The sequence below is a fragment of the Eulemur rufifrons genome, chromosome 16, assembly GCF_041146395.1.
Source record: "Eulemur rufifrons isolate Redbay chromosome 16, OSU_ERuf_1, whole genome shotgun sequence".
Taxonomy (NCBI): Eukaryota; Metazoa; Chordata; class Mammalia; order Primates; family Lemuridae; genus Eulemur; species Eulemur rufifrons.
In genome coordinates this window covers 44,760,375-44,788,021 of record NC_090998.1, presented here as the reverse complement: position 1 = coordinate 44,788,021, position 27,647 = coordinate 44,760,375, and the positions used below count along the sequence as shown (strand labels likewise).

The 27,647-nt window shown below is 49.1% G+C and overlaps 1 protein-coding gene and 1 pseudogene across 1 annotated transcript; one reads left to right on the top strand and one right to left on the bottom strand.

The window, feature by feature from the left end:
- Positions 1–1,899: 1,899 nt before the first annotated feature.
- LOC138397300 (signal peptidase complex subunit 3-like) lies at positions 1,900–2,418 on the bottom strand (annotated as a pseudogene).
- A 1,229-nt stretch (positions 2,419–3,647) lies between these two features.
- Positions 3,648–23,529, top strand: MYO1A (myosin IA). The gene is made up of 28 exons (XM_069489781.1): positions 3,648–3,895; positions 6,018–6,152; positions 6,258–6,373; positions 6,638–6,732; positions 6,880–6,984; positions 7,198–7,244; positions 7,377–7,440; positions 7,649–7,747; positions 9,793–9,896; positions 10,021–10,168; positions 10,664–10,782; positions 10,863–10,949; positions 12,289–12,354; positions 12,497–12,601; positions 14,710–14,772; positions 14,913–15,113; positions 15,259–15,485; positions 15,836–16,036; positions 16,260–16,353; positions 16,844–16,993; positions 17,094–17,162; positions 17,547–17,621; positions 20,889–21,023; positions 21,722–21,828; positions 22,162–22,294; positions 22,443–22,595; positions 22,746–22,873; positions 23,161–23,529. Exons 2-28 carry the CDS (start codon positions 6,039–6,041, stop codon positions 23,285–23,287), a joined length of 3,132 nt encoding a protein of 1,043 aa, XP_069345882.1. The 5' UTR covers positions 3,648–3,895; positions 6,018–6,038; the 3' UTR covers positions 23,288–23,529.
- The last annotated feature ends 4,118 nt before the right edge of the window (positions 23,530–27,647 follow it).

Genomic DNA, 27,647 nt, shown 5'->3' with positions numbered 1-27,647 from the left:
AAATGCAGATTCTAATTCAGTAAGTCTGCAGTGTTTCCCAAAAGTCTGCATTTCTGATAAGCTCCCAGGTGATTCAGATGCTGCTGGTCTGTGGACCTCATTTTGAATAGCAATGATGTAAATCCCTTAGCTTGTTGCCTGGCACATAGTAAGTACTTGGTAAATGTTATTGACTCCAGATAATTTATAAGAGCCAAGAAGACCCTCTGTCACCAAATATCTTCCCTTCCATATCTGAAAACTTATGTATTTTTGTTGTGTAACATCTTTTTTTTTTTTTCCAGACAGAATTTCGCTCTGTCACCCAGCTATAGTGCAGTAGCGTCATCATAGCTCACTGCAACCTCCAATTCCTTGGGCTAAAGCCATCCTCCTGCCTCAGCCTCCTGAGTAGCTGGGACTACAGCACTCACCACCACACCCAGCTAATTTTTTCTGTTTTTTGTGCAGACGGAGTCACACTCCTGCTCAGGCTGGTCTCAAACTCCTGACCTCAAGCGATCCTCCCCCTGTTGGCCTCCCAGAGTGCTGGGATTACAGGCATGAGCCATTACCTGGCCAGTACCTTTTAAAAAGTTAATATCCCCAGAAGGTTGAGTGAGTGAGTGAATTGGTTTAATCATATTGCTGCCCTCCCAACTCTGTCAGAAATCAGCACCAAAGGTTTTTTTTTTTTTTTTTTTTGGTCAGCTTTATTGAAGTATGACTTACATACAATAAAATTCACAGCCTGGCGCGGTGACTCATACCTGTAATCCTAGCACTTTGAGAAGCTGAGGTGGGAGGATCGCTTAAAACCAGGAGTTTGAGACCAGCCTGGGCAACACAGCAATACTTTGTACAAAAATAAAATTTAGCAGGCATGGTGGTGCATGCCTGTGGTCCCAGCTATTAAATAATTGGGAGGCTGAGGCAGGAGGATCGCTTGAGCCTAGGAGTTGGAGGTTGCAGTGAGCAGTGATTGCACTACTGTACTCCATCCTGGGTGACAAAGTGAGATCCTGACTCAAAAAAAATTTTTTTAATTTACCAGTTTTAAGTGTACAATTTTCCTGAGTTTTGACAAATGGAGACAGTTGTATAACCAAAACCACAATCATGATAAAGAACATTTCCATCACCCCATAAAGTTCTTTCATTCTCCTTACATGGACTAGAAATTTTAATGGGGGAAAAAGGAAGGTGATTTTGGAGTCAGACAGTAGAAGACGACTAATGAGCGCTAGTTGCTTCAGTTTTGCTCAGAAAGCAGGAGATCACAAAGCTGTATCCTACCCATGCCTCCTCCCCACCCCAGGAATGTTTTGACAGCTCTTGAAATCCCAGCTGATTTGGATGTGTGTTTCATACCTTGTTAATTTGGGGTGGCCCACTTGTTCCAGTTTGCCCAAGACTTGCCTAGTTTTAGCACTCAAATTCTCTGGTATGGAGAACATTGTCAACCTGCCTTTACATAATTTATTGATTTACTATATATACTTGAAGGGGGGAAAAAAGGCAAGGAAAAGAGAGACAAAGAGAAAGTTGAGTGGACCTTGGGTCCCAGGCAGACCAGCACGGTTGGTTGCCCTGGCTGTGATGTTCATGCCATTGTTTTTAAGCCTCAGTTTGCCATCTCATTTTAAAGTCATTTCTCCCATGTGAGCAAATAGCACGCAAATGAGTGAATGGTGGACATACAGATAAACCCCAAGTGGCTGCAGATTCCTGGCTGAGAGAACATGAAACCTGGGTTCTGGTGCCAACTTTGCCAGATTTGCAGTGGTACAACCCTGGGAAAGTGGTTTTCTCATTCTTTGTTTCCTCCACGGGAAGATAGAAAATCTGCAGTCATTTCTGCCTCTGGACGTTGTAATACTGCTCCACCTATACATGGGATTATATTTTTTTGTTTCAAATTCAGAGTAATAACTTTATTATTTCATATGTATCTGGAAATAGGACAGATACATGTCCTGATCCTGTCACAAGAGGCAGAATTCCAGCATTTGGTACAACATTCCAAGATAGGGTAAAGTCACATTCCTGTTTCCCACGAGACCATTTCCATCGTTGAAGAAAAGATATTTTGTTTTTGTGTCTTTCAGCAGCAGCTTTGGATTATCACCTGTCAGAACAATCTTGTCCCGTAGGACAACTTGGTTCAGAGCATTTCTTGTTGAATATTTTGCTGATAAACAAACAACTGCTTATTCTCTAGATCAGCAGTTATATCAAATGTAATGAATCCCAGATCACTTCTTTCTCTAGGTCCAGTGACGTCTTCTACATTTTTAGCATGATCTGTGAGACGTGCAGCCACACCTGGACATTCTTGTCTTTGAATGCAGTGGTGATGAGGCAGGTGAAAGTGAGTGCCGCCATCATGCTCAGCAAAAAGGTGAACAGCAAGTTCGCCTGTGACAGCACCATGTTCATCGCGGCCATCTCTCACTAGTCCTGTCTCCACATGCATACCCAGTTCGGGCAGTGGACTGGCTCCCTTGGGATCATGGTTTGATGTCACTTCCACTCAGCTTTCTCTTTGTCTCTCTTTTGCCTTTCCCCCTCTTTAAGTATATATAGTAGATCAATAAATTATGTAAAGGCAGGTTGATAATGGAACTGCTGATGAGCCAGGCTTACACAGAGTGCTTCTGTGAGAGCAATAGAGTCTGGACCTTGCACCAACAGCCACGGCTGGAAGTTGGAGAATCAAGTCTCTTATTTTCAGTTAAGTGTCTGAAATTACCCGATTTGCTCTTTATACATGCCTGGGAGAAAGGATGGTAGGTAGAGGGGGCCTGCTGTTTAGGAATTCTCCTGGGTAGATGAGGGAGTACTTGGAAAACAAGATTTTATAAGTGGCTTATCTATCAGCAGGAACTATTTCCCACTGGGCTAATGCCCAGGAAACAGCATCTCAGTCTTATTCAGTATCTTGGTGCTGAAGAAGAATTAAAATTAGAAACATCAGAACTTGGGCTGCAACTGATGGCAGACTTAAGGCCAGGAACCTGCATTCTCTTCCTGGTTCTGTACCAGCTGTGGAACTATGGGCACATTGTGTAACCTCTCTGAGCCTGTTTGCCTCTCATTTTCCTTTTTAATGAGTATCTATTATACATTGCTTTCCTCAGGGTAGTGCTATTCAGTGAGACGATATAGGTAGGAGTTCAATGAAACTGGGACATCTATACAAATGCGAGATATTATTACTCATAACTTTAACCTTTGGGTTTCTATGATGGGGTCTGATTCATAGGGGAAGGGAAATAGGAATTTGGGGATTTTGTCTGCTTAGCTCCCCAAGTGTTCTCATTAACACCCCTGACTCCCAATAAGATAGAAAAGGTAGGTTTTAAGGGAGATTCTGTTTCTTTACTAGGAAGACACTCCACCCAACCTTGACAAAATTCCTGCCTTGTCTTTAGAAGATCTTTTTCTTGGCTATAAATTCCATTCTCTGGCTCTCATTTCCAAATTTGGGGGACAATGGAGCAAGAACTCTCCTCCTGAGTTTCTCGGCTAAGACCAGCCAGATGTCCTTTCCTACCTAGAGAGAGACTGAGCGTCTCCCTGTGGGGCTGCAGGCCTGTGAAGGGTTAAGCGAGCCACGCCTTCAGCAGGAACAGCCTCGGACTTTGTGCTGAGCAGCCGTCTCCGGCCTCTCCTGGTCTGACTGGCACAGGCAGTGTGGGCTGGAGGAGGCAGCACAAAGGAAGGTCAGACGAGTGGACACCGGCAAGAGGAGGGCAGCCTCTGCTGGCTTCCCTGACACCATGGACAGCTCCCATTAACTAAGACACCTCTCAACCCTTGGGACCCCGGACTCGTATGCCCTCTTCCTGTCAAACTGGGATTTAATCCACCATTCTCAAGGGACACTGAAGTTATACCTTAGTTCCAGTGTTGGGTGAGTCCTGTCTTGACCTGTCACTGCTCCTCTTTACCCCCTTGGGGTGCTCCATCTGGGGACTGCTTTTTCCCCTCCCCACCCCCAACCAATCATATTCCCACTCCCCTCAAATCTAAATCCAAACAAGATGCCTTCCCCCAACCAACCTTCTGCTTCTCACCCTTCCCTGCCAAGTTAGTTAGCTTTTTTTTAATCTGGAAAATATGAGATAATAATAGTACCTACTTCATGGGGATATTGTCAGCATCAAATGAATTAGTGTAAGTAGTGTGTAGAGCCCCGCCTGGCCCATGGTAAATGCTACGTGATTTCTAGAGACTGCTATTATTGGCAAGTATTCTTATTGCTTCCTCAGTTGTGTCCTTCTAGGAAGTGACAGGTATTCTCTTTTCCTGGAGCTTGGGGAAAGCTGAGTGAAGGGAGAAGGAAGCCTGTGTCCTTTTTTTGCTCTGCTTCCATTCCTGCTTCCTTCCCTCTTCTCCCTTCCCCCACCCAGGTTCAGAGATACAGGAGAGTGGGAAGATGTGTTTTTTATTCCTGTGCGGGAGTGGCACTGAGCATTGTACTAATACTTCTGTCTTGCACCGGGCCTCAATCTCACAGGGAAGTCGGGGGGAGGGCTGAGCTTTCTCCTTAGGGAACACCTGCCACGTGCCTACTGCATGGAGGCCAAGCCTCACAACCCTCCTCCAACTCTGCTCCTCTTTGCCTACTCCTACCAGCTACTGAAAAGCTGGGTGTGTCCCTCCGGGGCAAAGTCCATGCCAGAGGTTTATAGGAATGGGTGTAACAGCTGGAGATGGAAAAACAGGGACAGACATGTAGCTCATCCAGAGGTCCTGACGACTACTTGTTTGTTGGGGAAACAAACCCCACATTCATTTTCTTTGAGGTATTCCAATCTTTTATGGAGGGACTCCTGCCTCTGTCCTCTAACTCTTAACTCATCACCTTGTCCAGTCCCCATTTATTTTTAATTAATTCATTTTTTTTTTTTTTTAGAGAGACAAAGTCTCACTCTGTCGCCCCAGCTACAGTGCAGTGGCATTATCATAGTGCACTGCAACCTCAAATTCCTGAGCTCAAGCGATCCTCCTGCCTTAGTCTTCCAAGTAGCTGGGACTATAGGTGTGCACCACCATGCCTGGCTAATTTTTAAAAAATTTTTATGGAGGCTGGGCATGGTGGCTCATGCCTATAATCCCAGCACTGTGGGAGGCCAAGGTGGGAGGATCGCTTGAGGGCAGGAGTTTGAGACCAGCCTGAGCAAGAGTGAGACCCTGTCTCTACTAAAAATAGAAAAAGTTAGCTGGCCAAATAAAAATAGAAACAAAAAATTAGCCAGACTTGGTGGCAAGCACCTGTAGTCCTAGCTACTTGGGAGGCTGAGGCAGGAGGATCACTTGAGCCCAGGAGTTTGAGGTTGCTGTGAGCTAGGCTGATGACATGGCACTCTAGCCTGGGCGACAGAGTGAGATTCTGTCTCAAAAAAAAAAAAATTTTTTTTTTTATGGCGATGGGATCTTGCTATGTTGTTGGTCTCAAACTCCTGGCCTCAAGTGATCCTCCTGCCCCAGGCACTCAAAGCACTGGGATTACAGGCATGAGCTACAGTGCCTGGCCCCAGTCCCCATTTGAAAAATGAAGCTCACTGTAGCAATGATAGGAGAGGAGAGACCTTTGGAAGAATTTCTGAAATGGGTATAGGTGGATTGGGTGACTGAATTAGGAGCCGTGAGAGGTAAGGGGTTGAGAAGGAGTACTGGGGCAAAGAGTCAGGGAGCCTGGACCCTGGCGAGGGCCCCTGTGCAGGAGGGAGAGAGTTTTCTATACCCGGCTGCTGCACAAAGCTTTGCTTATGCTTTCTTCTCAGCCTCCTCTCCTCCAACCACACCTCTGCTTCCCCAGTTGCAGCCTACTGGGTGCCTTCCTGCCCCTAGTGGTCAGAAGCAGGTGTTCCTGTCCCGCCCAGAGGCCTCTCCCAGGTTGGGGGCTCTCTATAGAGCCAGGGCAGTGGGGAGAGAAAGGCTTTGTCAGGTCCTTCTACCCTCTTCCCCTCAAATAGTTACTGGCCCCTAAAGCTGAGGTGACATGAGCAAACTGCCCCCCTTACTCCCAGGATCAGTAGCCTCTCTGGACAATGCCTCTCCTGGAAGGTTCCGTGGGGGTGGAGGACCTCGTCCTCCTGGAACCTCTGGTGGAAGAGTCTCTGCTCAAGAACCTTCAACTGCGCTATGAAAACAAGGAGATTTATGTGAGTGCAGCACGGATGCCCCTGGCTGTGCCTGTGGCCAGAGAGTTCACGTACTCCCACCCCCAGCCCCCTGGCTCATTCCCTTCACCTTTTTCCTGTCTCCAGACCTACATTGGGAATGTGGTGATCTCAGTGAATCCCTACCAACAGCTGCCCATCTATGGCCCAGAATTTATTGCCAAATATCAGGATTATACCTTCTACGAGCTGAAGCCCCATATGTGAGTAGAAGGACTAAGGGAAGGCTGACAGGGCCCCAGCTGCTTGACAATGAGGCATCCTAATTTCTTCTATCCCTTCCCCTGAAGGGGATTCTCCAGCTGCTCCTTCCTTCCCTGGCCCTCTGGAGGCCCCTGCCTAGGCCTGTCACTTGCCTAGGCTGGTCCAAGTGGGGAGAGTGGATAAACCTGGGAGCTGGGGATTGAGTGAAAGATGGTGTCTTGGACTGGCCCCACAGTGGTCACTGCCCACTTCCTACCCCCAAGCTATGCCTTGGCAAATGTGGCATACCAGTCACTGAGGGACCGGGACAGAGACCAGTGTATCCTCATCACAGGCGAGAGTGGAGCCGGGAAGACTGGTGAGACAAGCCTAGTCCTGTCCCCCCACTCCCCAGAACTTCCTTCCCGGTTTTTCTGACTGTGAGGGGTGGTGAGGTGCTGGGGTGAGGGAAGTTAACAAGTGGGTGGGAGGAGGGTCACCCTGGGTGAGAATTTCTCGCGCACAGAGGCTAGCAAGCTGGTGATGTCTTACGTGGCGGCCGTCTGTGGGAAAGGGGAGGAGGTGAACTCCGTGAAGGAGCAACTGCTTCAGTCAAACCCAGTGCTGGAGGGTAAGAATTCTGGTCTCTGCCCTCTCTGCCCTGCCCCCTAATACCCAGAATCAACTCAGCCCTAGACCCTCTTCCCCAGTGCTCCAAAACCACTGCCTTCATTCAGCCTGAAAAACCAGATTGGCGCGAGGACTGGAAGCCCTCCTGCCTTCCCTTCTCTAGTCCCACTTCTCCCCTCAGCCACCTCGCTTCTTCTTCTCCTCATCTCTGCAGCTTTTGGCAATGCCAAGACCATTCGCAACAACAACTCCTCTCGATTTGTGAGTAAACACCTTCCTGGCCCGGGAGGACAGGGTGTGGGGGCTTGAGAGGGAGGAATGCAGCAGACTCCTCCCAGACAGGGTGGTGAGAAGAGGAGAAGCAAAGTCTTTCTCTCTGGTCTCTCTCTGAAGGGAAAATACATGGATGTTGAATTTGACTTCAGGGGATCCCCCCTCGGTGGTGTCATCACAAACTGTACGTGTCTCCCCCATTTCACTCACCTCTCTCTCTTCTGCCTGTCCCGTGACATCCCTTTCTGCTAATCTGCTCCTGTAGGAAGGAGGAATTTTAGACTTTTAGGAGATTCCTTAATGACTAGGAATACCAGGGATGAGGCCAGAGTTACAGGGAAGCTGTGGCATCTCCCAGGCCCTCAGGATGTTATTTTCTAATTCTCTGCCAGATCTGCTTGAGAAATCCCGAGTGGTGAAGCAGCTCAAAGGAGAAAGGAACTTCCACATCTTCTATCAGCTACTGGCTGGAGCAGATGCACAGCTGCTGAGTATGTGCCCACCTTGGACACGTGGTGAAGCATCCCCAACCTCCATTCAATCTTAGAACCTCAGGTCCCCTCTGGTCCCCTGCAGTCCTCTTCCCTTGAGCCACCCCCCCAGACTTTCTCTTGCCTGTACTCCCCACCCTGAACGTCACCCACCCATTGCTGGGAACAAATCCCTTGACCCATCTCTTCTTCCTTTTTTGAGGTTCTATTGCCAGGGATATGCCTTCTTACTTCATCACTGCTCTCCTTCCTTTGTCCTGCCTAGGTTCCTCTTTCCTCAAGCTGGCTTCAAACACGGAACACTTAACTCCATCTACCTTCCTACTTTGAATATAAGGGGCTTTATTGATAGTTCAGCAGGGAAGCAGGCAGGATGTTATAAGTGCTCAAGAACTTTCATTGAGTTCTAGTTGAAGCTGTTCTGGGTCTACATTTGTCTCACTTAGGACCCTGTCCCTGATTTTCTCTTCTTAGCTCTATGGAGGTTTCATTCATTCATTCATTCATTCATCAAACATTTCTTGAATACCTACCACTATGATCAAATATTATGCTAGCTTCTAGAGATACAGAGTTGAGCAAGACATGAACCCTCTCCTCAAAAACTTACAGTCTTCTGGGGATGTTAGATATGTGAACAAATCCATTGCAATATGGTCTGATCAGGGCCATCAAGCCTATACAGGTGGCTGTAGGAGCAGAAGGCATGGAGCCTTGTCCTGGGGAAGAGCCTATTCCACCCTGGGTGCTGGCTGGCCTGAGGTGGCTGTGGGTGGGCATCACTAGAGGATCTGGTGGGATTTTAAGTCCTGCCAGAGTTTGCCTTTCTATCTCCTCTCCATCTGAGAGCACTGTGAGTATCTGACCTCCAAGGATCTGTCTCTTTGGGTTCTGCTTATTCTATCTTGGACCTTTGCTGTCTCCTTTTCCCCTCCTGGAGATCTCTGTAATCTTCAAGAGCCCCCACAGGTCTCATCCTCCTTCCTGTCTTAATAGTTTTGGTCATGTTCAATTTGTCTGAATCATAGGCACTAATGTCTTGCTCTGCCCTGATTCTGTCACCCGTTGGTTTAAGCTGACTCTGGGTGAGGTCTCCCTGGTGTCATCATCCCCAGGCTTTCTGACTCATTCTCCCTCCAGATGCCCCTCCTAACCAGGCTCTTGTTTCAAAATTTGTGTGCCAGGGGAAGCTGCCATTAAACTCTAGTTTGAGGGACACTCCCTGATTCTCAGATCATTTGCATAACAGATAACTGACATCCCTCAAGCTCCATGATTAACCCAATCCTTACCATCTCAGGTGAATAGCTTTGACCATTCCATTGAGTCATTTATTAAAAAGAGAAAAGTTCCTTCATGGCAGCCAGTCACACAGAATATGGAGATGAGAAACACAGTCCCAACACACAAGTTGCTCATTCGTGGGAGAGACAGAAAAAACAAAACCTAGTCCAAGTGCTATGGGCTAGGATAGAGATTCACCACTGGAATGGAATGTAAGAGCCATTTGGCTCAGTCCCTCGGTGTCAGAGAAAACCTTCCAGAAGAGGTGTAAGGATCAGGGAACATACTAACTGCTACTTTGTTGGTGCTCAGTGGACAAACAATGAATGAGCCAACCCAGGCCAAGAATGAGGTGTTGAGGCCCGGGGTGGGTGGGAGATATGTGCTTACCCTTCTTCCCTCACCTTCATCCTTCCAGAGGCACCTGAGCAGGATGGAGAGTTTGCTTGTTTGTTTTTATTGTTTGTTTAAAACTCTGAAGGTGGGGAGAAGAGTTGAATGAGGCTTTTGTTTCATGAATGTTAGAGAAGAAAACCAATAAGTATAAATGCCCAAACCCTAAATACTACTTAAAAATTTAGTCTATCATCATAGGAATTAATGATCCCAAAACAAAAGAGGCAAGGGAAGAACCTAAAACAAAAATGGCTGCTTTGAATAAATGAATGAAGCCACCTAGGGCAAACTCTGTGAGGCGTCAAGGCTGGAGGGCTCCACAGAGCCCAGGTACTAACCCTCTTCCCACACACTGGCCCTCCCAGAGGCCCTGAAGCTCGAGCGGGATACAAGTGGCTACGCCTATCTGAACCAGAAGATGGCCAGAGTGGATGGCATGGATGACGCCTCCAGCTTCAGGGTTGTACAGGTGGGTGCCCAGGGTGGGCTAGACTTCGGCCCTTAGGTTGTCCCTTGAGCCTAGGCTATGTTCTCATGGAGAACACTGGACTGGCACCAGCAGTTCAGCTTCTGATTTCTGCTTTCTGCCTAAGAATGCAATGACAGTGATTGGGTTCTCAGAGGAGGAGATTCGACAAGTGCTAGAGGTGACATCTCTGGTGCTGAAGCTGGGGAACGTGGAAATGGCCAGCGAGTTCCAGGCCAATGGGATATCAGCCAGTGGCATCCGTGATGGGAAAGGTCTGCACCACCCTGCTGGAGTCCCCACCCAGCACCCTGAATCTCTTACTGCAAGTCCTGTTCTTCCACCATCTCCAGTGTAATCCACTTCACCCTGATACAGTCCCACTCAGCCCACTCCCAAGTACTCCCACAGACTCACTGAGAACTCCAAGTGAAGCATCTAATATGCATCTAATATGAGATTTTGAAGTTTAATAGATCTAGGTGTGAGACTTCTCTGAGTCTCAGTTTATTCTTCTGCAAAATGGGGATAATCACACCTATTTCAAGAGATTCTCATATTAAAGTTGATAATGCACAAAAAGTGCCCAGAGCTCCCTTCTCGTGCCCCCTTCCCCCCACCCCCGAGATTCCTCTAGGGCTATGTTTTGGGTTGGCTGCAATGACTCCCTCAGCAAGACCCACGGACACCAGTCTTCACTTATCAGCTCTCCCTCCCTCTCCTGAGAGAAAGCCTCCCTAAGGCCATGTTGTATTTTCTCATTACTCCAGGTATTCAGGAGATTGGGGAGATGGTGGGTTTGAATTCACAGGAACTAGAGAAAGCTTTGTGTTCAAGGACCATGGAAACAGCCAAAGAAAAGGTGGTCACTGCACTGAATGTTATCCAGGTAAAGGGCCCTGCTGGTGAGGGTGGACTTTGAGCACACTCTGTGGCTGCCATGCTAACTGGCTTGGCCCCACCCTGCAGGCTCAGTATGCTCGGGACGCTCTGGCTAAGAACGTCTATAGCCGGCTGTTCAACTGGATAGTAAATCGAATCAATGAGAGCATCAAGGTGAGTGATTGCTATCCTCTCTCAACATTCTCCTGTTTGCCTCATCTTCCTGCCCTCGTCACCATCCCCACCCCATTGGTTTCTGAGATGAACAGACTTAGGAGGATGAAGGGGGAGGGTACAGTTCCTTCCAATAGTTTGTTGTTAGACGATCTGGATCCATTCACCTACCAGTCATGTGGACTTTGAATTTCACAAAGATTCTGGGTCTCAATTTCTTGATTCGGAAATGCCCGCTAAGAAACACTAATGCCCACTTGCTTTATTTATACGGTTTCGTGAGGATCAGACATTACCATATGATCCAGCAATTCCACACCTAGGTATATACGCAAGAGAACTGGAAATAGATGTCCTCACAGAAACTTGTCCACAAATGTTCATAGAGGTCTTATTTGTAATAAGCATAAAGTATAAATAACCCAACTGTTCTCCAACTGATGAACAGATAAACAAAATGTGGTATATCACATAAAAGACTATTACTTGGCCATGAAAAGGAATGAAGTACTGATAAATGCTACAACATTGATGAACCTTGAAAACATTATGCCGAGTGAAAGAAGCCAGTCACAAAAGACCACATTTTGTATGATTCTATTTATATGAATTGTCCATAATAGGCAAATCCATAGAGGCGGCAAGTAGGTCAGTAATCTCCAGGGGCTGGGAGGGAAGGGGAGTGGGGAGTGACTTATAATGGGTGCAGGACTTCTGTTTGGGGGTGATGCAAATGCTCTGAAATTAGGTAGTGGTGATGGTTATACAATGTTTCAAATATACTAAAAAACCACTGAATCGTACATGGTATGTGAATTATATTCAATAAAACTGCTATTAAAAATTATCAACATGAAAGTGCCATCTATTTAGAAGCTATTACTGAAAGGCAGCAGGGTAAGATGGGGTTTGAATCTAGGCTTGGCAAATGCTTACCCTTCTGAAATTTGACTTTTTCATCTGTAAAATGGGAATAATCATACCTTATGAGGTTATGATAAGACTTAATTAAATAAGAACATGGAATTTTTTTTTTTATAAAAGACTCTGCAAATATAAGGGATGGTTCCTGTTCTGAGGGGATTTTCATGTCTTTTTACCTCCTAGCATGGGAGCACTGTCCTGGAATCTATTTGTATCTTCCTTTTCCTCCTCCTCTCCCTCTTTGCTTGTCCTCTAGCATATGGAGGAGGCAGGAGAATAAAATTACAATAGTTTCTTTCCAGCTTGATCAAGTTCACTCTGGTTGTGTTTGCCCCTACTCCAACCCCACCCAGAAGGGCCTGGCTTGGTACACAGAGGGGGCCTGTCCTCAGATTTATCCTTGCCTCCTGTTCAGGTGGGCACTGGGGAGAAGAAGAAGGTAATGGGGGTCCTGGATATCTACGGTTTTGAGATATTAGAGGTGAGAGAGCTTCCCCCGACCTCATCACCCTGCTTCCCTGGGTTAGTGGTGGGCCCAGGAGGGGATGTGAGAGAGGGGAGGGAGGGTTGAGATGGAGGAAGCGTCTTGGAGTGCGCTCTTTAACCTGTGTGCCTTCCTTCAGGACAATAGCTTTGAGCAATTTGTGATCAACTACTGCAATGAGAAGCTGCAGCAGGTGTTCATAGAGCTCACCCTGAAAGAGGAGCAAGAGGAATACAAGAGAGAGGTAAACTAAGTCTTCTCCCTACTTACCCTCTCTTAACCGACTTCTAGGCATGAGCCAGATCTTCCTTTCTCCTTGATCGCAATTTCCTCTAACTTGTCCCCAGATGGGAACACAAAGGACAAAAAGTTCCCTTGCACAGCTGATCATTCCAGCATTACCACGTAGCCTTAATTCTCTGCTCTCCACTCTCCGTTTCCCCAGCCTCCCACTGCAGGCCAGGCAAGGCGAGGGGCACATTGATGGAAGGGTGCATGTGTGGAGAGCCCTGACGAGAGGGAAGTGACAGCTGTGCCTGGCCTATGGCAAACTGTGAGCCAAACATAGAAGGGACATTTCTCCTGGGCCTGGCACCCTACCACATCCCTTTGGGTGCCCTTCTCTAACATCTCAGAATCCTTCGTCTCCTCCCGGCTCCGGCTGATGTTGCCGTCCCCCCATTGTAGCACCCTGATCCCAGACTTCCTCACCAGAAGTGCCCCCTGGCTCCAAATTTCCACACTCCTTCCCTGATTCAGTGCAAACCCCTGCTTTCTATGGCTAGGTGTTAGAAAAGCTCTCTGAGTGAGCCAGTCACCCCCAAGTGTGAATGTCTAAGAGTCTTAGACATCAAAACCCTCCCAGGGATGTTCCCTTGTGAGCTCTCAGGAATCTGTTGTAGCAGAATTTCAGGCACTGTGGTCACAATGTGTGGAAAAGTTTTTTGGGTTGTTTTGTATGTTTTTATTTTAACAATTTAAATGATCAAATGCATAATACATTCCCATGCTTCAAAAATCAAAAAGCTTAGAAAGGTGTATAAGAAAAGGTCCCAGGACTCTCTCTGAACAAATTTTGGCTTGAGGGCTGCCCAATTTGTAAAAAAGAAAAAAAAAAGAAGAAAGAAAGGTCCCCTCTCATCCCTTCCCCAAGCCTCTGAGTGCCCCTTTCCACAACCCAGAGGCAACCAGCGTGGGCTTCCCTTCCAGAGGTCTCTTACGCATACAAAAGCAAATCTGTAAATATATTTTTCCACAAAATTTATACAAATGGCAGTAAATACACTCTGTTCTGCACCTTTTTTGATCACTTAACAAGAAGTCTTTCCATATCAGTATGTAAAGATCCTTTTTTACAGTGACATAGGATTGTAAGGATATCATAATTCATTTAACCAGTTGGGGAAGGTATTTTTGGGATGATGTGGGAGAGCAACTTTACTTAATTTCATTCTGCTTTCTCAAAAGACCTGTGAAGGAGGAGGGAGAGAAAGGCCTGTGCTCCTCACCCTCACCTGGGAGTGGCCACAGCCTGGGATGTCTGGACCTTGTGCTGGGTCAGGAACTATCCTGCCTGTGGGCCTGAAGCTCAGCAAGTCCACGTATTAGAGAACGATTGTCTTTGGATCTTTTGCTTCTGTACCATTCTTGCTTTTTAAAAAATTATGTAGTCCCAAAATACAATGTAGATCAGTGGTTCTTCAGGTGTGGTCCTGGACCAGCAACATCAGCATCTCCTGGAAACATGCTGGAAATACAAATTCCTGGGCCCCATCCCAGACCTACTGAATCAGGAACCTGGGGAGGAACCCAGCAATCCGTCTTTTAGCAAGCCCTCCAGGTGACTGTGATGCACACTTGAGTTTGAGAATCACTGATATTGATCTTGGAAGATGCGTTGAACTAGCTTTGTTGTTTGATAATGAAGTCTCGCTCAAGTGCTCTGGTTTTAGAGAGCACAGAGTAGTGTGGCCATTTGCTACTCCACACACACACACACACACACACACGGCCCCTTCCCTACTCCCACACCGGGGAAATCCCTATCCCAAGCTACATTCAACATTTTGCACATCCGTCTCCATCCTACACCACCTACGGAGATCTCTGCATTGTCTCACCCTCTCTCACAGCTGCTCTGGATCCTCCCCTGTGTCTACCCACCCACCCCACAAACTCTCCACCAACCTTGGAGGGATGGGGAAATAAACAGAAATTATACCAAGGACCCCTCTGAACTATGGGGCTTTCTGAGTGTTTGTGGGGTGGGCGAAAGGAAGACTGGATCTGGCGAGATCTCTGGAGACTTGATGTGGACCTGCTCCTTGTCATTTGTTATGTTTCCCCCACCAGGGCATACCGTGGACAAACGTGGACTATTTTGATAATGGTGTCATCTGTAACCTCATTGAGCATGTGAGTTATCTTTCTTTCATCTCTGGGACCTCCCCTTCCAGGCTGCCTGAACATCCTTCCCCTGCAGAGGGGCAGCAAGGAGAACAGGCTACCTTGGAGGACCAGGTTTAGGGTGGCCTGCTCTCGTTCCCCTGACCCAGAATCAGCGAGGCATCCTGGCCATGTTGGACGAGGAGTGCCTGCGGCCTGGGGTGGTCAGTGACTCCACTTTCCTAGCGAAGCTGAATCAGCAATTCTCCAAGCATGACCACTATGAGAGCAAAGTCACCCAGAACGCCCAGCACCAGTATGACCACACCATGGGCCTCAGCTGCTTCCGCATCTGCCACTATGCAGGCAAGGTAGTATGGCAGGGCTGGAGGGTACAGACTGAAGGCAATAGGGGAGGCGTTGGAGGGAGGTGAGAGCCAGGAATACTTTACAATGAGACTGGGAGGGCCAAGACAAGGTCATCGGGTCTCCAAACCAGTAGCTGCTCTTCTACAGGTGACATACAATGTGACCAGCTTTATTGACAAGAATAATGACCTACTCTTCCGAGACCTCTCCCAGACCATGTGGAAGGCCCAACACCCTCTACTCCGGTCCTTGTTTCCTGAGGGTGATCCCAAGCAGGCGTCTCTCAAACGCCCCCCGACTGCTGGGGCCCAGTTCAAGAATTCTGTGGCCATACTCATGAAGAACCTATATTCCAAGAACCCCAACTACATCAGGTGACATGCTGAGATACCAGGGAACGTGCTACATATGTGATGGCATTGCAGGGTCCATGTACTGTAGAACATGTCCATGTGGGGGGTATCTCTGGAATGAGGGTATCAGAGGCCTTTCCCTATGGAAAACAGAGCCAGATGAGGAGCTGAGAGTCCTGAGGAAGGAGAGCATCAGATTTGGTAGGGACTATGCAGAAGTGAGTGAAACTAGGAAGGCGAGTGTGTCCACTTCCTTTGAAAATTTTCAGCTAAGGCGAGTGTGTGCAGAGCAGGAGTGTAGAGACCAGATGAGTTACACGGGCAACAGCGCCAGCTCCTGAAGCCTGTGCCTTGCTCCACCTCCCACTCAGGTGCATAAAGCCCAATGAGCATCAGCAGCGTGGTCAGTTCTCGTCAGACCTGGTGGCAATCCAGGCTCGATATCTGGGGCTGCTGGAGAATGTGCGGGTGCGACGGGCAGGCTATGCCTTCCGCCAGGTGTACAAGCCTTTCCTGGAAAGGTACCGATTGCTGAGCCGCAGCACCTGGCCTTACTGGAATGGCGGAGACCGGTAAGACCCTGTATAGAGACTGGGAAGTGGGGAAGGTCAGTGCTGGAAACATCTTCTGGGGGAAGAAACCTGGAGGTGCTGTGCACATCTGCTGAAGCTCAGTGAGAACGGATACTTGGGGGAATGAATTGAATGATCGCTTCTCAGAGGCAGAAAGGGATTAGGGGAAAGGTGGAAGAGGACTCTCTCCTCTTCTGCAGCTTTCCCTCATCTGCTCCTGTAGGGAGGGTGTTGAGAAGGTCCTGGGGGAGCTGAGCCTGTCCTCAGGGGAGCTGGCTTTTGGGAAGACAAAGATCTTCATTAGAAGCCCCAAGACTGTGAGTTAGAGAGTGCACTTGCATTTGGGGGGGGTGGAAGGTGGAAGAGTTGAGAGCCCACCTGAGAAAGTGGCTGGAGGGGAGAGGGGAGCATCTGTAACCTGGCTGGAATGGATAGTGGATGGGGAAATCTCCTCTCTGCGGGAACTTAATCCCTGGGAACTGAATCCTTGGGTTCCCACCCTGCCATGAGCCTTGGGAGCTGGGTGTGCTGCATGGTCCTCTCTGAGCTCTACCTGCGGCAGAACTCTCGTGGGTTGGGGTGATGTGCTGCTTATGTCTGATTTCCCAACACCTAGCACAGTACCTGCTATAGAGTTTGAGTTCAATAGATGCTTGTTAAGTGAATGAATAAATGAATGAACTAAGAAGACGAAGGAATGATCAAATGAGACACCAGCTGGGAAGCCTCAGTGCTGTGGGGGACAGGAGGAGAGAGTGCCATTCTCCTAGGCCAGCCTCTCTGTCCCACCCTTCCACCTCTCCCCAGCTCTTCTACCTGGAAGAGCAGAGGCGCCTTAGACTCCAGCAGCTGGCCACACTCATACAGAAGACCTACCGAGGCTGGCGCTGCCGCACCCACTACCAGCTGATGCGAAAGAGTCAGATTCTCATCTCCTCTTGGTTTCGGGGCAACATGGTACAGTCATCCCCAAAGTCCCATCCCCTACACTCTAATAGGGAGGTGAGAGGTGGTTTGGGAGTCAGGGTTTTTCTAACAACTCCAATGTTTTCTACAGCAAAAGAAACGCTATGGGAAGATAAAGGCATCTGCGCTGTTGATCCAGGCTTTTGTGAGAGGGTGGAAGGTAATGGGGAGTGGGAGAGGGGTTTCCTCCCCACATATGGTTCCTCCTGGACTGTGCCACCTGCTATGGGAGAAAGAGCCGTAGAGAGCGAGTCCTGCCCGCACCCAGGCCGTACCTCTGCGTGTGATGTGCCTGGGGGTGCGGATGCCTGGTGGGCAGTCCTGGGCATATGCCCGAGTGTGTCTCTGACTTGGCAGCAGAGCGCTGCCTTCTGCTCTGAGTGTCCTCCTCACTGCCAACTTGTCTGACTTTGCTTCCACCCTCCTCCAGCTACAGTCTCAGCTCTTTATCTTACTCTGTTCTTTGTGTGGTTGAAAAATAGTAGACCGTCTTCTAGAATCTGTCTGTCTTCACCTTGGCTTGTTTCTTGTATGTCCCTACCAGGCCCGCAAGAATTATCGAAAGTACTTCCGGTCAGGGGCCGCCCTCACCTTGGCAAATTTCATCTACAAGAGCATAGTAAGTGGTCGGGTTAGGGTGGAAGCAGGGGTGGGGCAGGAGGGACAGGTTTGGAAGAGGAAGATGTGGGGTTTGAGAAGAGGTGACTCAAAGATTTCCCCTAAGAGCTTCCTCAATCTGCATGTACTTAAGTCCTAGCAGAAAAGGGGTTGGGACAGCAACTTTCAGGGAGCAGGCCCCAGTGTCTGGGCCCAGGGGCAGAATCAGACAGCAGTTTGGTATGAGTGGAGACACTGCAGGAACCTTGTGGCGAGAAGCCCACCCACCATCTGGTCCATGGGTGCACAGGCTTGAGAAGAAACTGGGGCCAAATGTTTAGCAACAGTTGAAGAGGCTAAGCATCACTGAAGAACAGAGCGAGGTATAACTAGCCCAACCTTCCAGGATCCATTTTAGGGTTGGGGTGAGGGAGGAGGAATCATATCTTCCTTCTATCCCCTCTGAAACTATAACAGGCAAGTCAGAAAGTAAATCTCTAACTTCATTCTGAGGACTTGGATCAGAATGGGAAGAAGCCAGGACCAGCCCTACACATGCAAAACACATTCAAAACAGTTTTCAGTGGGAGAAAAACAGGGACAGAAGAGTGATTTCTGGAGACATGTCAGGTAGCAGTGGTGCTTCTGAGAAGAGTCAGAGGGAAACCAGGGAGAGAGTGACACTTCCAGTGAAACCTCAAGAAAGGCCAGAGAGAAGGAGGAAGAGCAGGAGATCTTGGACAGAAGGCTGGAGTACATTGTAACCGACCTCCACTGATTTGATTTTTGGCTGTTGTTGGGACTCTTGCTAACTGTGCTCATTCAGACATGAGACACATTCATGTGGAGCCCCTCTTTGCTGTTACAGAGGCTGGATCCTTTGGCTGAGGAGAGGAATAGGAATAGCAGCTCTGGGCCTCTTCATTGCCTCCCTGAGCTTTCGTTTCCTCCTCTTCCTCCCCTCCCTAAGGAAGTTCCATCTTCCCAGGCCTCTTCTGTTGTGTCGTGTCCTCTCATACTGGCTCCAGTGTGTCTGCCTCCCCAGAGTACGTGCTCTCTTGCTACATACCTGAGTCCTTAATCTGATTTTGCTCTTATCTCCTGACTGCCCTTCTTCCAGCTTTTCTTTCACCTGTATAGTATCAGACAGCTGCTAAATGTCAACCCAGGAGCTGCTGGGTTTAGATCAATATTTCAATAAATCACCACACCCCCCACCCCAAGCATGCAGGGGCCACTGGGCATTCATTCCCCCGGTGTTTCTGACTATTACATAGCTTTCCATTGCCTTGACTATAACTAATGCTAGTAACTAATGCTAGTACCCATTATCTTTAGAATACATACTATGTCCTAACCTATTTGTACACAATAACTCTAGTGCTCCCAACAACCCCCTGTGAGGTAGGCCCTTTACTTTCCCCCATTTTATAGGTAAAAAAACTAAGGCTCAGAGAGGTTAAATAACTTGCCAGGGGTCCCACAGCTGGTAAGTGGTAGAGCAGGGAAATGCCCGAGATCAAGTCATTTTTTTGTATCTTCAATAATCCTATGCTATAAACAGGGTGCTAGGTGCTCTCTGGGATCTAAAAACTTAAGAGTCCTTGTTCTAGATTGGGAGAGACTAAACAGTCAGATGCTATGGATGAAACGTGATTGAATCTTGGAACAGGAAAAATAAAAAACAAAGCTAAAAAGGATATGTTTAGAAGTTTATAAAAGACGTGGAGAAATTTGAGGGCAGATTGTTGTTGTTGGATGAGTGTATCTAATTAATGTTGATTTTCTTAGGTGTGGTGGTGGAGTTATGATTAAGAGAATGTCCCAGTTATTGGGAGAAGCATGCTGAAGTTTTAGGGGAAATGTCATGATATCTGTAACATACTTTAGGATGGTGGGGTAGCAAGGATTTGTGTATATGCACGTATGTATATATTTATCTACATATGTATGTGTTGGAGTGCAAGAGAGCACACACACGAGAAGGCACACAGATAGGGCAAGGTGTTAACATTATCAGTTGGTGAATTTGGGTGAGGGGTATAAAGAATACAGATGTTCATTGTACTGTTTTCATTTAAAACAGCTGTATTTCATTTAAAAACTCAAGTCAGATTATGTTACTCTTCTGCTTAAAATCCTCTAATGGTGTTCCATTTCACTCAGAATAAAAGCCTACATCTTTACCACAGCCTAAAGGCCCTTTGTGATCTGCCCCTGACCAACTCTCTGATCTTCTCTCGTCTTGCTCAATTTATTCCAGCCATCCTGGCTTTCTTTATGTTTCTGGAATAAGATGCCACTCATCCTGCCTTAGGGCCTACTTCTTTGCATCATAGCACATATCATTATTTGACATTACAATATATATTTATTATTCATTGGTGGCCTGTCCCCTTCCCCACTGCCCATTAGAATGTTAGCCCAGTGAGAATCAAGACTTTGTCTGCTCTGTTCACTGCTGTGTCCCCATACCTAGAACAATGCCAGGCACAGAGTAGACATTCAATAAATGTTGAAGGGTGAAAAAAATTCAAGATCTGGGATCCTAACTCCCAAGGTTCACTGTCTAGAAGAGGGAGATGTTTTCCATGCAAATAATTGTAGTTCAAAGACAGAGACATAGACAAATTGCTCTGGAGCAATTTGGAGAGGCAACCCATGGCCTGGGGAATCAGGGGGGCTTTGAGCTGAATCTCCCGGAATGGGTAGCATCTGGGTTGGCTGAGTTGAGCTAAGACAGGAGCATGAGCTGAAGCACGGAGGATGGCACACGGGCTGGGGAGCGGGCGCGGCAATACATCTTGTGTGGGTGGAGTGCCTGCGGAGTGCAGGGGCTCCTGGGCCATGTGGTTGGGCTCTAAATGGAGGACTTTGAATGGCAGGCTCAACTGGTCAGAGAGGAGGGGGGATTTAGTACCAGGCAGCGGCAGCCAATGTTAGGCAATCACTTACCCGAGAGAATGGGAAGCTACAGAAGCAAAATATTGAAACCAGCTTTCATATTGGCTCTCCCCGCTTACTGGCCTGGGTAGCAGGTCTCTGGTTGGAACGAATCCGTCTCTCCCTCCAATTTCCCATTTACACTCTTACCTCCCAGCCCTGAGCCTGCACTTCACGCTGAAAGAGATCCAGGAGGTGACCCCTTTCCATCTCTTCAGCTTCACTCCTCGCTTCTCAGTCTAGGTGACCTTCCTCCTTTTCAGTGGTAGGATCGGGGTGCCAGTTTGCCTGTCAAGAAGTATTTCTTCTCCTCATTCTACTCCCAACCCCCCTGCTCCCAACCCAGGCACAGAAATTCCTACTGGGGCTGAAGAACAACTTGCCATCTACCAATGTCTTGGACGACGAGTGGCCAGCCGCCCCGTACAAGTGCTTCCGCCCCGCCAGTCAGGAGCTGCGGCAGCTCTTCCACCAATGGAAGGTGAGTGTGGCCTCAGTAGTTCTCCTTTGTTCTTTTTTTTCTTCCTCTATTTTCCTCTTCTCCCTCCCTCTTCTGCTCCCCCCCCCCACCTATTTTTTAAACTGTGGTAAAATATACTTAAGATTTGCCACTTTAACCATTTTAAGTGTAAGTTTAATGGCACGAAGTCTGTTCATGTTGTCGTGCAGCCCACACCACCACCCATCTCCATGCTCCTTCTTATCACCCCAAACGGAAATCTGTACCGCTAAGCAATAACTTCCCATCCCCCTTCCCCCAACCCCTGATGGCCTGTAATCTACTTTCTGTTTCTATAAATTTGACTATTCTAGGTACCTCATATAAGTGGGAATCATATAATATTTGTCCTTTTGTGTCTGGCTTATTTCATTTAGCATAATGTCATTTGTTCTTTTATTCAGGAAATGCTCACTGAGCACCTTTCAGGGACTAAGCCTTCCCCCTAGTGCTAGGCAAGCAGCCATCATGGCGCTTTTATTTGACAGTTTCCATTCCCTTCCCCCAGCATCCCTCCTCAGTGGTCCTCCAGCTGCTGCCGTCTCCCGGAGGTGTTAGTGCCTGTCCTTTTCCCTCTGTCTCTCTTCTCCCCTAGTGTTTTCTAGACCAGGCTCTCACCTCCCTCATCGGGCCTGCCCTCTCCTTCCGTAATCTTAGCTCCTGTCCCTCCCTCCTCACAGTGCAAGAAGTTCCGGGATCAGCTGTCCCCAAAGCAAGTAGAGATCCTGAGGGAAAAGCTCTGTGCCAGTGAACTCTTCAGGGGCAAGAAGACTTCGTACCCCCAGAGGTGAGAGCCTCAGACTCTGCACAGCCAGTTCCATCAAGTGGTGGTTCTCAAACCTGAGCCTGCGTTGGAATTACCTGGCAGGATCATTAACACCCAGATACCCCTCCTCAGAGTCTCTGATTCAGCAGGTCTGCGGTGGGCCCCAAAACTTGCCTTTCTAAACGTCCCTAGGTGGTGCTGATGTTTTGGTCCTGGACTGTGCTCTGTGAACCACGGAGAGAGGATACATGGAGGGTGGGGGAAGGGCAAAGGAGGACTAAGATGGGAACTCTGGGGGCAAGGGGAAGCCTTGTGGGTGCTTGTCTCCACTGCACACTTCCTGTGTGTCCTCAGTGTCCCCATTCCATTTCGCGGTGACTACATTGGGCTACAAGGGAACCCCAAGCTGCAGAAGCTGAAAGGCACGGAGGAAGGGCCTGTTCTGATGGCAGAGATGGTGAAGAAAGTCAATCGTAGCAACGGCAAGGTGAAGGCCCGCATGCTGAACTCCTGCCACAACTGCTCCAGAGCCGGGGGTGGCAGCTGGAGAGGAGACGGCGGGCTGTGTGTGCTCTGCCGAGGGGAGTGTGGGGGTTAATCCTGCCTCTCCTCACACTTTCCTGCTCCACCCCTAGACTTCTTCTCGGATTCTCCTCCTGACCAAGGGGCATGTGATTCTCACAGATACCAAGAAGTCTCAGGCCAAAACTGTCATTGGGCTGGACAGTTTGGCTGGGGTGTCAGTCACCAGCCTCACAGATGGACTTTTTAACTTGCATCTGAATGAGGTATCAGAGCCGGGTGGGGGTATTAAGGGACTGGGGCAGGCTGGAGGTGATGGGGACCAGACCTCTTGCTCTGGGCCTTTGATGTCTCTCAGGCTGCTCCTGAGGAGAAAAAAATGAATCCCTTCCCTGCTGTTTTTTCCTCTTCCTAAGACAACATCAGTGGTCTCCAAGGGGGACTTCCTGCTGGTCAGTGAGCATGTGGTTGAACTGCTGACCAAAATGTACCGGGCTGTGCTGGATGCCACGCGGAGGCAGCTTCCAGTCACCGTGACTGACGAGTGAGACCATGAGCTGGGGGGCTTGGGGCAGATGACCAGGCTGATGGTCATTGTGATGGAGGAAATTTGTGCAATCAGAAAGCAAACCATACTATGTCAGGGCAGGGCTTGGAGGGGTTTCTCAGTCCCCCTAGCCAACATCTCTGGGGCATGGAGTCATCTGACAGGGGGTGGGAGAGGTACCATGTGCTTGTATCAGGGAGGGGAGGGAGAGCCGTCATGGAAATACGGAAGTGGGGGCGAGGGGAGGGAACTAGCTTTGGTTTTTCTATCTGTTTCCCCTCTAGGTTCTCGGTGAAGTTCAAGGAGGGCAATGTGACTGTCAAGGTCATCCAGGGCCCGAGAGGTGATGGGAACAGCAAGCTAAGCTGCAAGAAGAAGGGGAGTCATGGCCTGGAGGTGACTGTGCAGTGAGGAGAAGGGGACCTAAAGCAGAGACAGCAGCTTCTTCCTCCTGGACCAGCACTAACCCCCTTCTGCCCACCTGTGTGGGAGGATCTCATATCTAACCCCTCTGATGGTGGGGTGGGGCCTGGAGATTGAAGAATCCTCGAAGAGGACCTTTTCCCCAAACCCTTCCAGTATTCTTGAAAAGTGGCTTCCTCCCACCCTTAGCCTCTTTGCCCACTAATAAAACATGTGACTTCTGAAAGGTTATGTCGGTGTGGATGGAACCCTGTTCCCCCATCTTCTCACCCAGTTGTACTTGGACCCCCTTCCCCCATGCCATTTTCCTTCCCTCAGGCTGCTGGGAGCCAGCCAGTGCAGATAATAAGAATGGAAAGGAAGGGAAATTGTCTCTGGCCTCCTTGACCGGCTGAGCTCTGAGGGGGTTTGGAGAGACTGGGGTGGGGGTGGAGGCATCGGAGATGGGGCTCAGGTCGCAGGTGGCCAATGGGCTGATTCATTAAGTGTGTCCCTGAAGGAAAGAAGTGAGGATCCCTGCCGTGGCGGAAACTGGGATCCTTTGGACATTTAGTCTGAAAAGAAGCCCAAGGCTGGAGGGCTCATGCAAGCTGAGGTGAGCTGGGGAACGCAGGGCCCCCTACACCCAGGAGCTCCATCGCCCCCTCCACCCCAAGCTCAGCACAGGGCTGCATCCCAGAAGCCTCCCTGCCACCCCCTTTCTTTCCACAGACCCCAGATGCCAAGCTGCTGCCAGCAGTTACCTGGCTCATCACTGTCCCTCGGCTGGGGCCTGCAGCTGGTGGCAATTGACAGGGGGAGATTCTCCCATCCCTGTGACCTGACCCCTTTCCTCCTGTCTTCCTTTGTTTCCCCTGTGTCATCATCATTATCTTTTTCTTGATTTCAACTGTCTCGCACCATCTCATTGTCCCCGTTTCTGTGGGCTCTAATATTAATAGGTAATATTTTATGTAATGCTTTAAATATTTTTCCACTCCCCTTCATATCTACTTCCTCATAGACTGCCTTATCTCAGCCTCTCACCATCCTGTTCCATACCCTTGGGGAACAAGCTGCTCGCATATTCACATTGAAATTTAGATCTGTGGTCTGTGAGAGCTTACAAAGGGCTGCCTTTGTTTCTGTCTCTTGGATTTCTCTTCCTCTTTTCATGATCTCTACCTTCCTGCCCCTTCCCTGTCTCCTCCTCTGAGCTCACTGTGCCCTGAGGCTGGGGTCTCCTTCCACCTCAACTTCCATCTGTAGGCAGCTCACTGCCCCAGGTAATCATGCTGGAAAGGGAGGCCCGATTAACTCTTCTCTCCCACAGATTAATCTTGCTTTCTGAGCACAAGCCCCATGCTTCTGGTACACCTTGCTCTGAGCTGTGATAGGACCCAGGGAGTCGGCTGTTCCCAAGTGGGTGAGGGGCCAGAGCCTGCCTTGTGGTGTGGAGGGGCTGTGTCCAGAGTAGGGGTAGCTCAGGCTCTGGCTGGCCTTCCCCACCCCCGGCAGCTCCCCAATCCTTCACTTCTCAGAATCAGGCCGGGAAGAGCCTGTCTGACCAAGAGGGGGTTGGTGACACAAGCCTGATCGCCCCCGCTCTCCGCCTCGTCTCCTGCTCCCAGGGCCCAAATTGTCGTCACTTTTCCAGTGAAGTGTCTGGTCATTTTCAGAAGCAATTTCAGGAGAATATGCAGCTGCTGCTCCCTATGCTGCTTTTCCTTCCCCAGGGCTGACGCTCCCTGGGCTAGGGATGGTGGGAGGGGAAGGGCTAGGGTCCCTGGTGTCCCTCCTGTCCTCCCTGCATCAGTCATGGGGTGGATGCTAGTTCAAGGAAGGATAGGGGCTCCTCTCCTTCTCCTTTACTCTTCTATCCCTGCCTTCCTCTTCCTCTTTCCTCTCTCTGCCTCTCTTCTCTTCTGGAACCCAGGAGTGTGTGTTTTCATCCTCTGAAGCCCACAAGGGCTCAGTTTCCCCACCCGTGTCTCAGAGCTGGCCTTGGCTCCATCACTATGGGAGAAGCTGGAGTTCTGCTTCCAGCCCTCCTCCCCACCCACCCCTCCTCTCCCCTTCCAGCCGTCTTTCTCCTCAGCCAGTCCAGCACTCTCAAAAGCTAGCTTGTTTCAGCCTCTGAGGGGCACAAGCCATACTGGATCCCCCTAACCCCCATGAGGAGCCATTCTAGTGTCTTGCAGCTTAAACTAGCCCTAGCTCAGTTCTCCGGGCTCCATTCATTTCATCCCAGGCTCTGAGGGGCTCTTGTTCCTTGCTGTGTGGGTTTTCTCCAACTGTCTTTTGGCCTCAGGACTTAGAAGCTGCCATCCTTCTGTTCTTCACTGGTTTCTCCACCCAGTGTCACATGTGGCCCTGGACCCACGATCCTCACCCCAGCACCCCTCCAGGATGTTAGGGACTCCACAGGTTGTGCATGTGGTGGACATATTCAGGCCATCTCGTGCTTGCAAGCACGTGCTGGGCCTGCCTCCACCTCTAGCCCCTAGTGAACTGCCTGCTAACCTGTCTCAACTCAGCACAACTGTACACCCCTTTCCTTGGCCTCACCCTCAACCCACCCTGACAACAAAGAGGGGGCGTTACAGGGGGTAGAGCTGCTAGGGACCCTGGACTCCAAGTACCCTGCTCCTGTAGGCCAGGGACAGCATCTGAGATGTGGCTGAAGTAAAGAGTAGGTGTGTACTAAGAAAAAACTCCTAGGTGCTCTATAGCTGCAACACCCACTTTTCATGTTATTTCCATATAATTTGTAGGCAAAATGCAGCCCGGCCTGCTCCAGCACTCCAATCCCTCTCTCCCTCATCATCTCCTCTTTAATGTGGGCATCAGCTCTTTCAAGTCTTTGCTAATCCCGGAGATCAAGGGGTGTTCAGCTCTCCCTGACATCTTGCTCCCCCGACTCTTGGCTCCTGCCATCCTCTGTGAGATACTGCATCATCAAAGGACATTATTTATGGTGGACCTTGGCTGAACCCTGCTTCCCTGGTGCCAGGGCTTGGGGCAGGGATGGATGGGTTGGTAGGGGAAAGAGGTTGACGGAAAGATCGGATCCAGGAGGCTTTTGTTCCTTACCTCTTGGTCTAGCATCTCCTCCTTGCATACCCAACTCCCTCCAGCCTGCCTAGCTTGGGCCTCCATCTCCAGATTGGTGGGGGTGGGAGAGGAGGAAGAGGGAGATGGCTGGGTCCAATTAGGACCAGCACCTGAGCTTCTCAAAGGAATGAACCAGTCATGCCATTTGCATGTAAACGGCTTCTCACTTCTAGTCTTCATCCACCAAATGCTCCCAACCCTGGGTCCTGGCCCATATTCTTTGCCCACACAGTAATTAGCTGTGTAATGAGAAGCTTTTAATGAGCCCCCATTAGCATCTCACATAATAAGGAAGCCTTGAGACCCAGCTGCTGCCCTCACTCTGGGGTGAACACAGGGCCTTGTGTAGCCAGGGTGACTTCTCTCAGTGTGGTCCAAGTCCCTGGGGCGGTGGTGGACTGGGAGACAAACACTTCAGGACCCCAGCAGCCCTTGAGAGGCTCCATGGAGACGCCATGATTTGGACTGAGGTAAAAGAAGCTTGGCTCTGGCTTCGTTTTTTGTTTTAGAAATAAATTTTTATTGAGAACCTATTATACGCCAAACATTATAAATATAAAGCAAGGGATACATGCTGGCATGACACTTACATTCTAGGGGAGGGTGTGGTAGAGAGACAATCAGTAAGCAACATGCTAAGCATGTTGGATGTAACAAGTGCGCGAAGGGAAAAAGCAGGAGCAGGATATGTAGGCCTGGGGTGGTGGAAATTTTAAATAGAATAGGGAGATTGGGGAAGACCTCATTAAGCAGGAGTCTTTGTAGCAAATACGAGGTAGAGACACAGTTCTCTCCCAATCTCAAGATGTAGAAGGTCCCAAGTCTCTTGGGGGAAGTGGGCCACCCACTCCCTTTGGGACGGTTAACTGTTACTTCACAGGTCAAAATTTATGACAGTGTAGTAAAAACAGGAGATTTGGAACAAGAAAAACCTGAATTTGTAGCTGTTCTCCACTGATTAGTAGCCATATGTACCGGAGCAAGTGACTGAACATTCTGGACCTGTTTCTTCATGTGAAAAATAGGAATACTTACCACTTACATGGCGGTGGTGATGAAAATCAGATGGACTGCTCCGTGCCGAAGCACATGCAAGTGTTCGAACCCTGCACCCGTTACGAACGTGGGCTCTGCGCGACTGCCCCTTTGCCCCTCCCGTGTCTGATCCAGCAGTAGCATCTCTAGCTCTGGCTCTGGTCCTGACTCTGGCTCTGCTCTGGGCTCTCTCCCTTGGGGGGCACATGAGCAGATAATC

Bases quoted from the DNA above. Each gene is read 5' to 3' on its own strand.
- MYO1A (XM_069489781.1), top strand. From the start codon at position 6,039: ATGCCTCTCCTGGAAGGTTCCGTGGGGGTGGAGGACCTCGTCCTCCTG. The intron at 6,733-6,879 runs GTGAGACAAGCC...TCTCGCGCACAG, and splicing joins GAGTGGAGCCGGGAAGACTG to AGGCTAGCAAGCTGGTGATG. The intron at 10,783-10,862 runs GTAAAGGGCCCT...CCCACCCTGCAG, and splicing joins CTGCACTGAATGTTATCCAG to GCTCAGTATGCTCGGGACGC.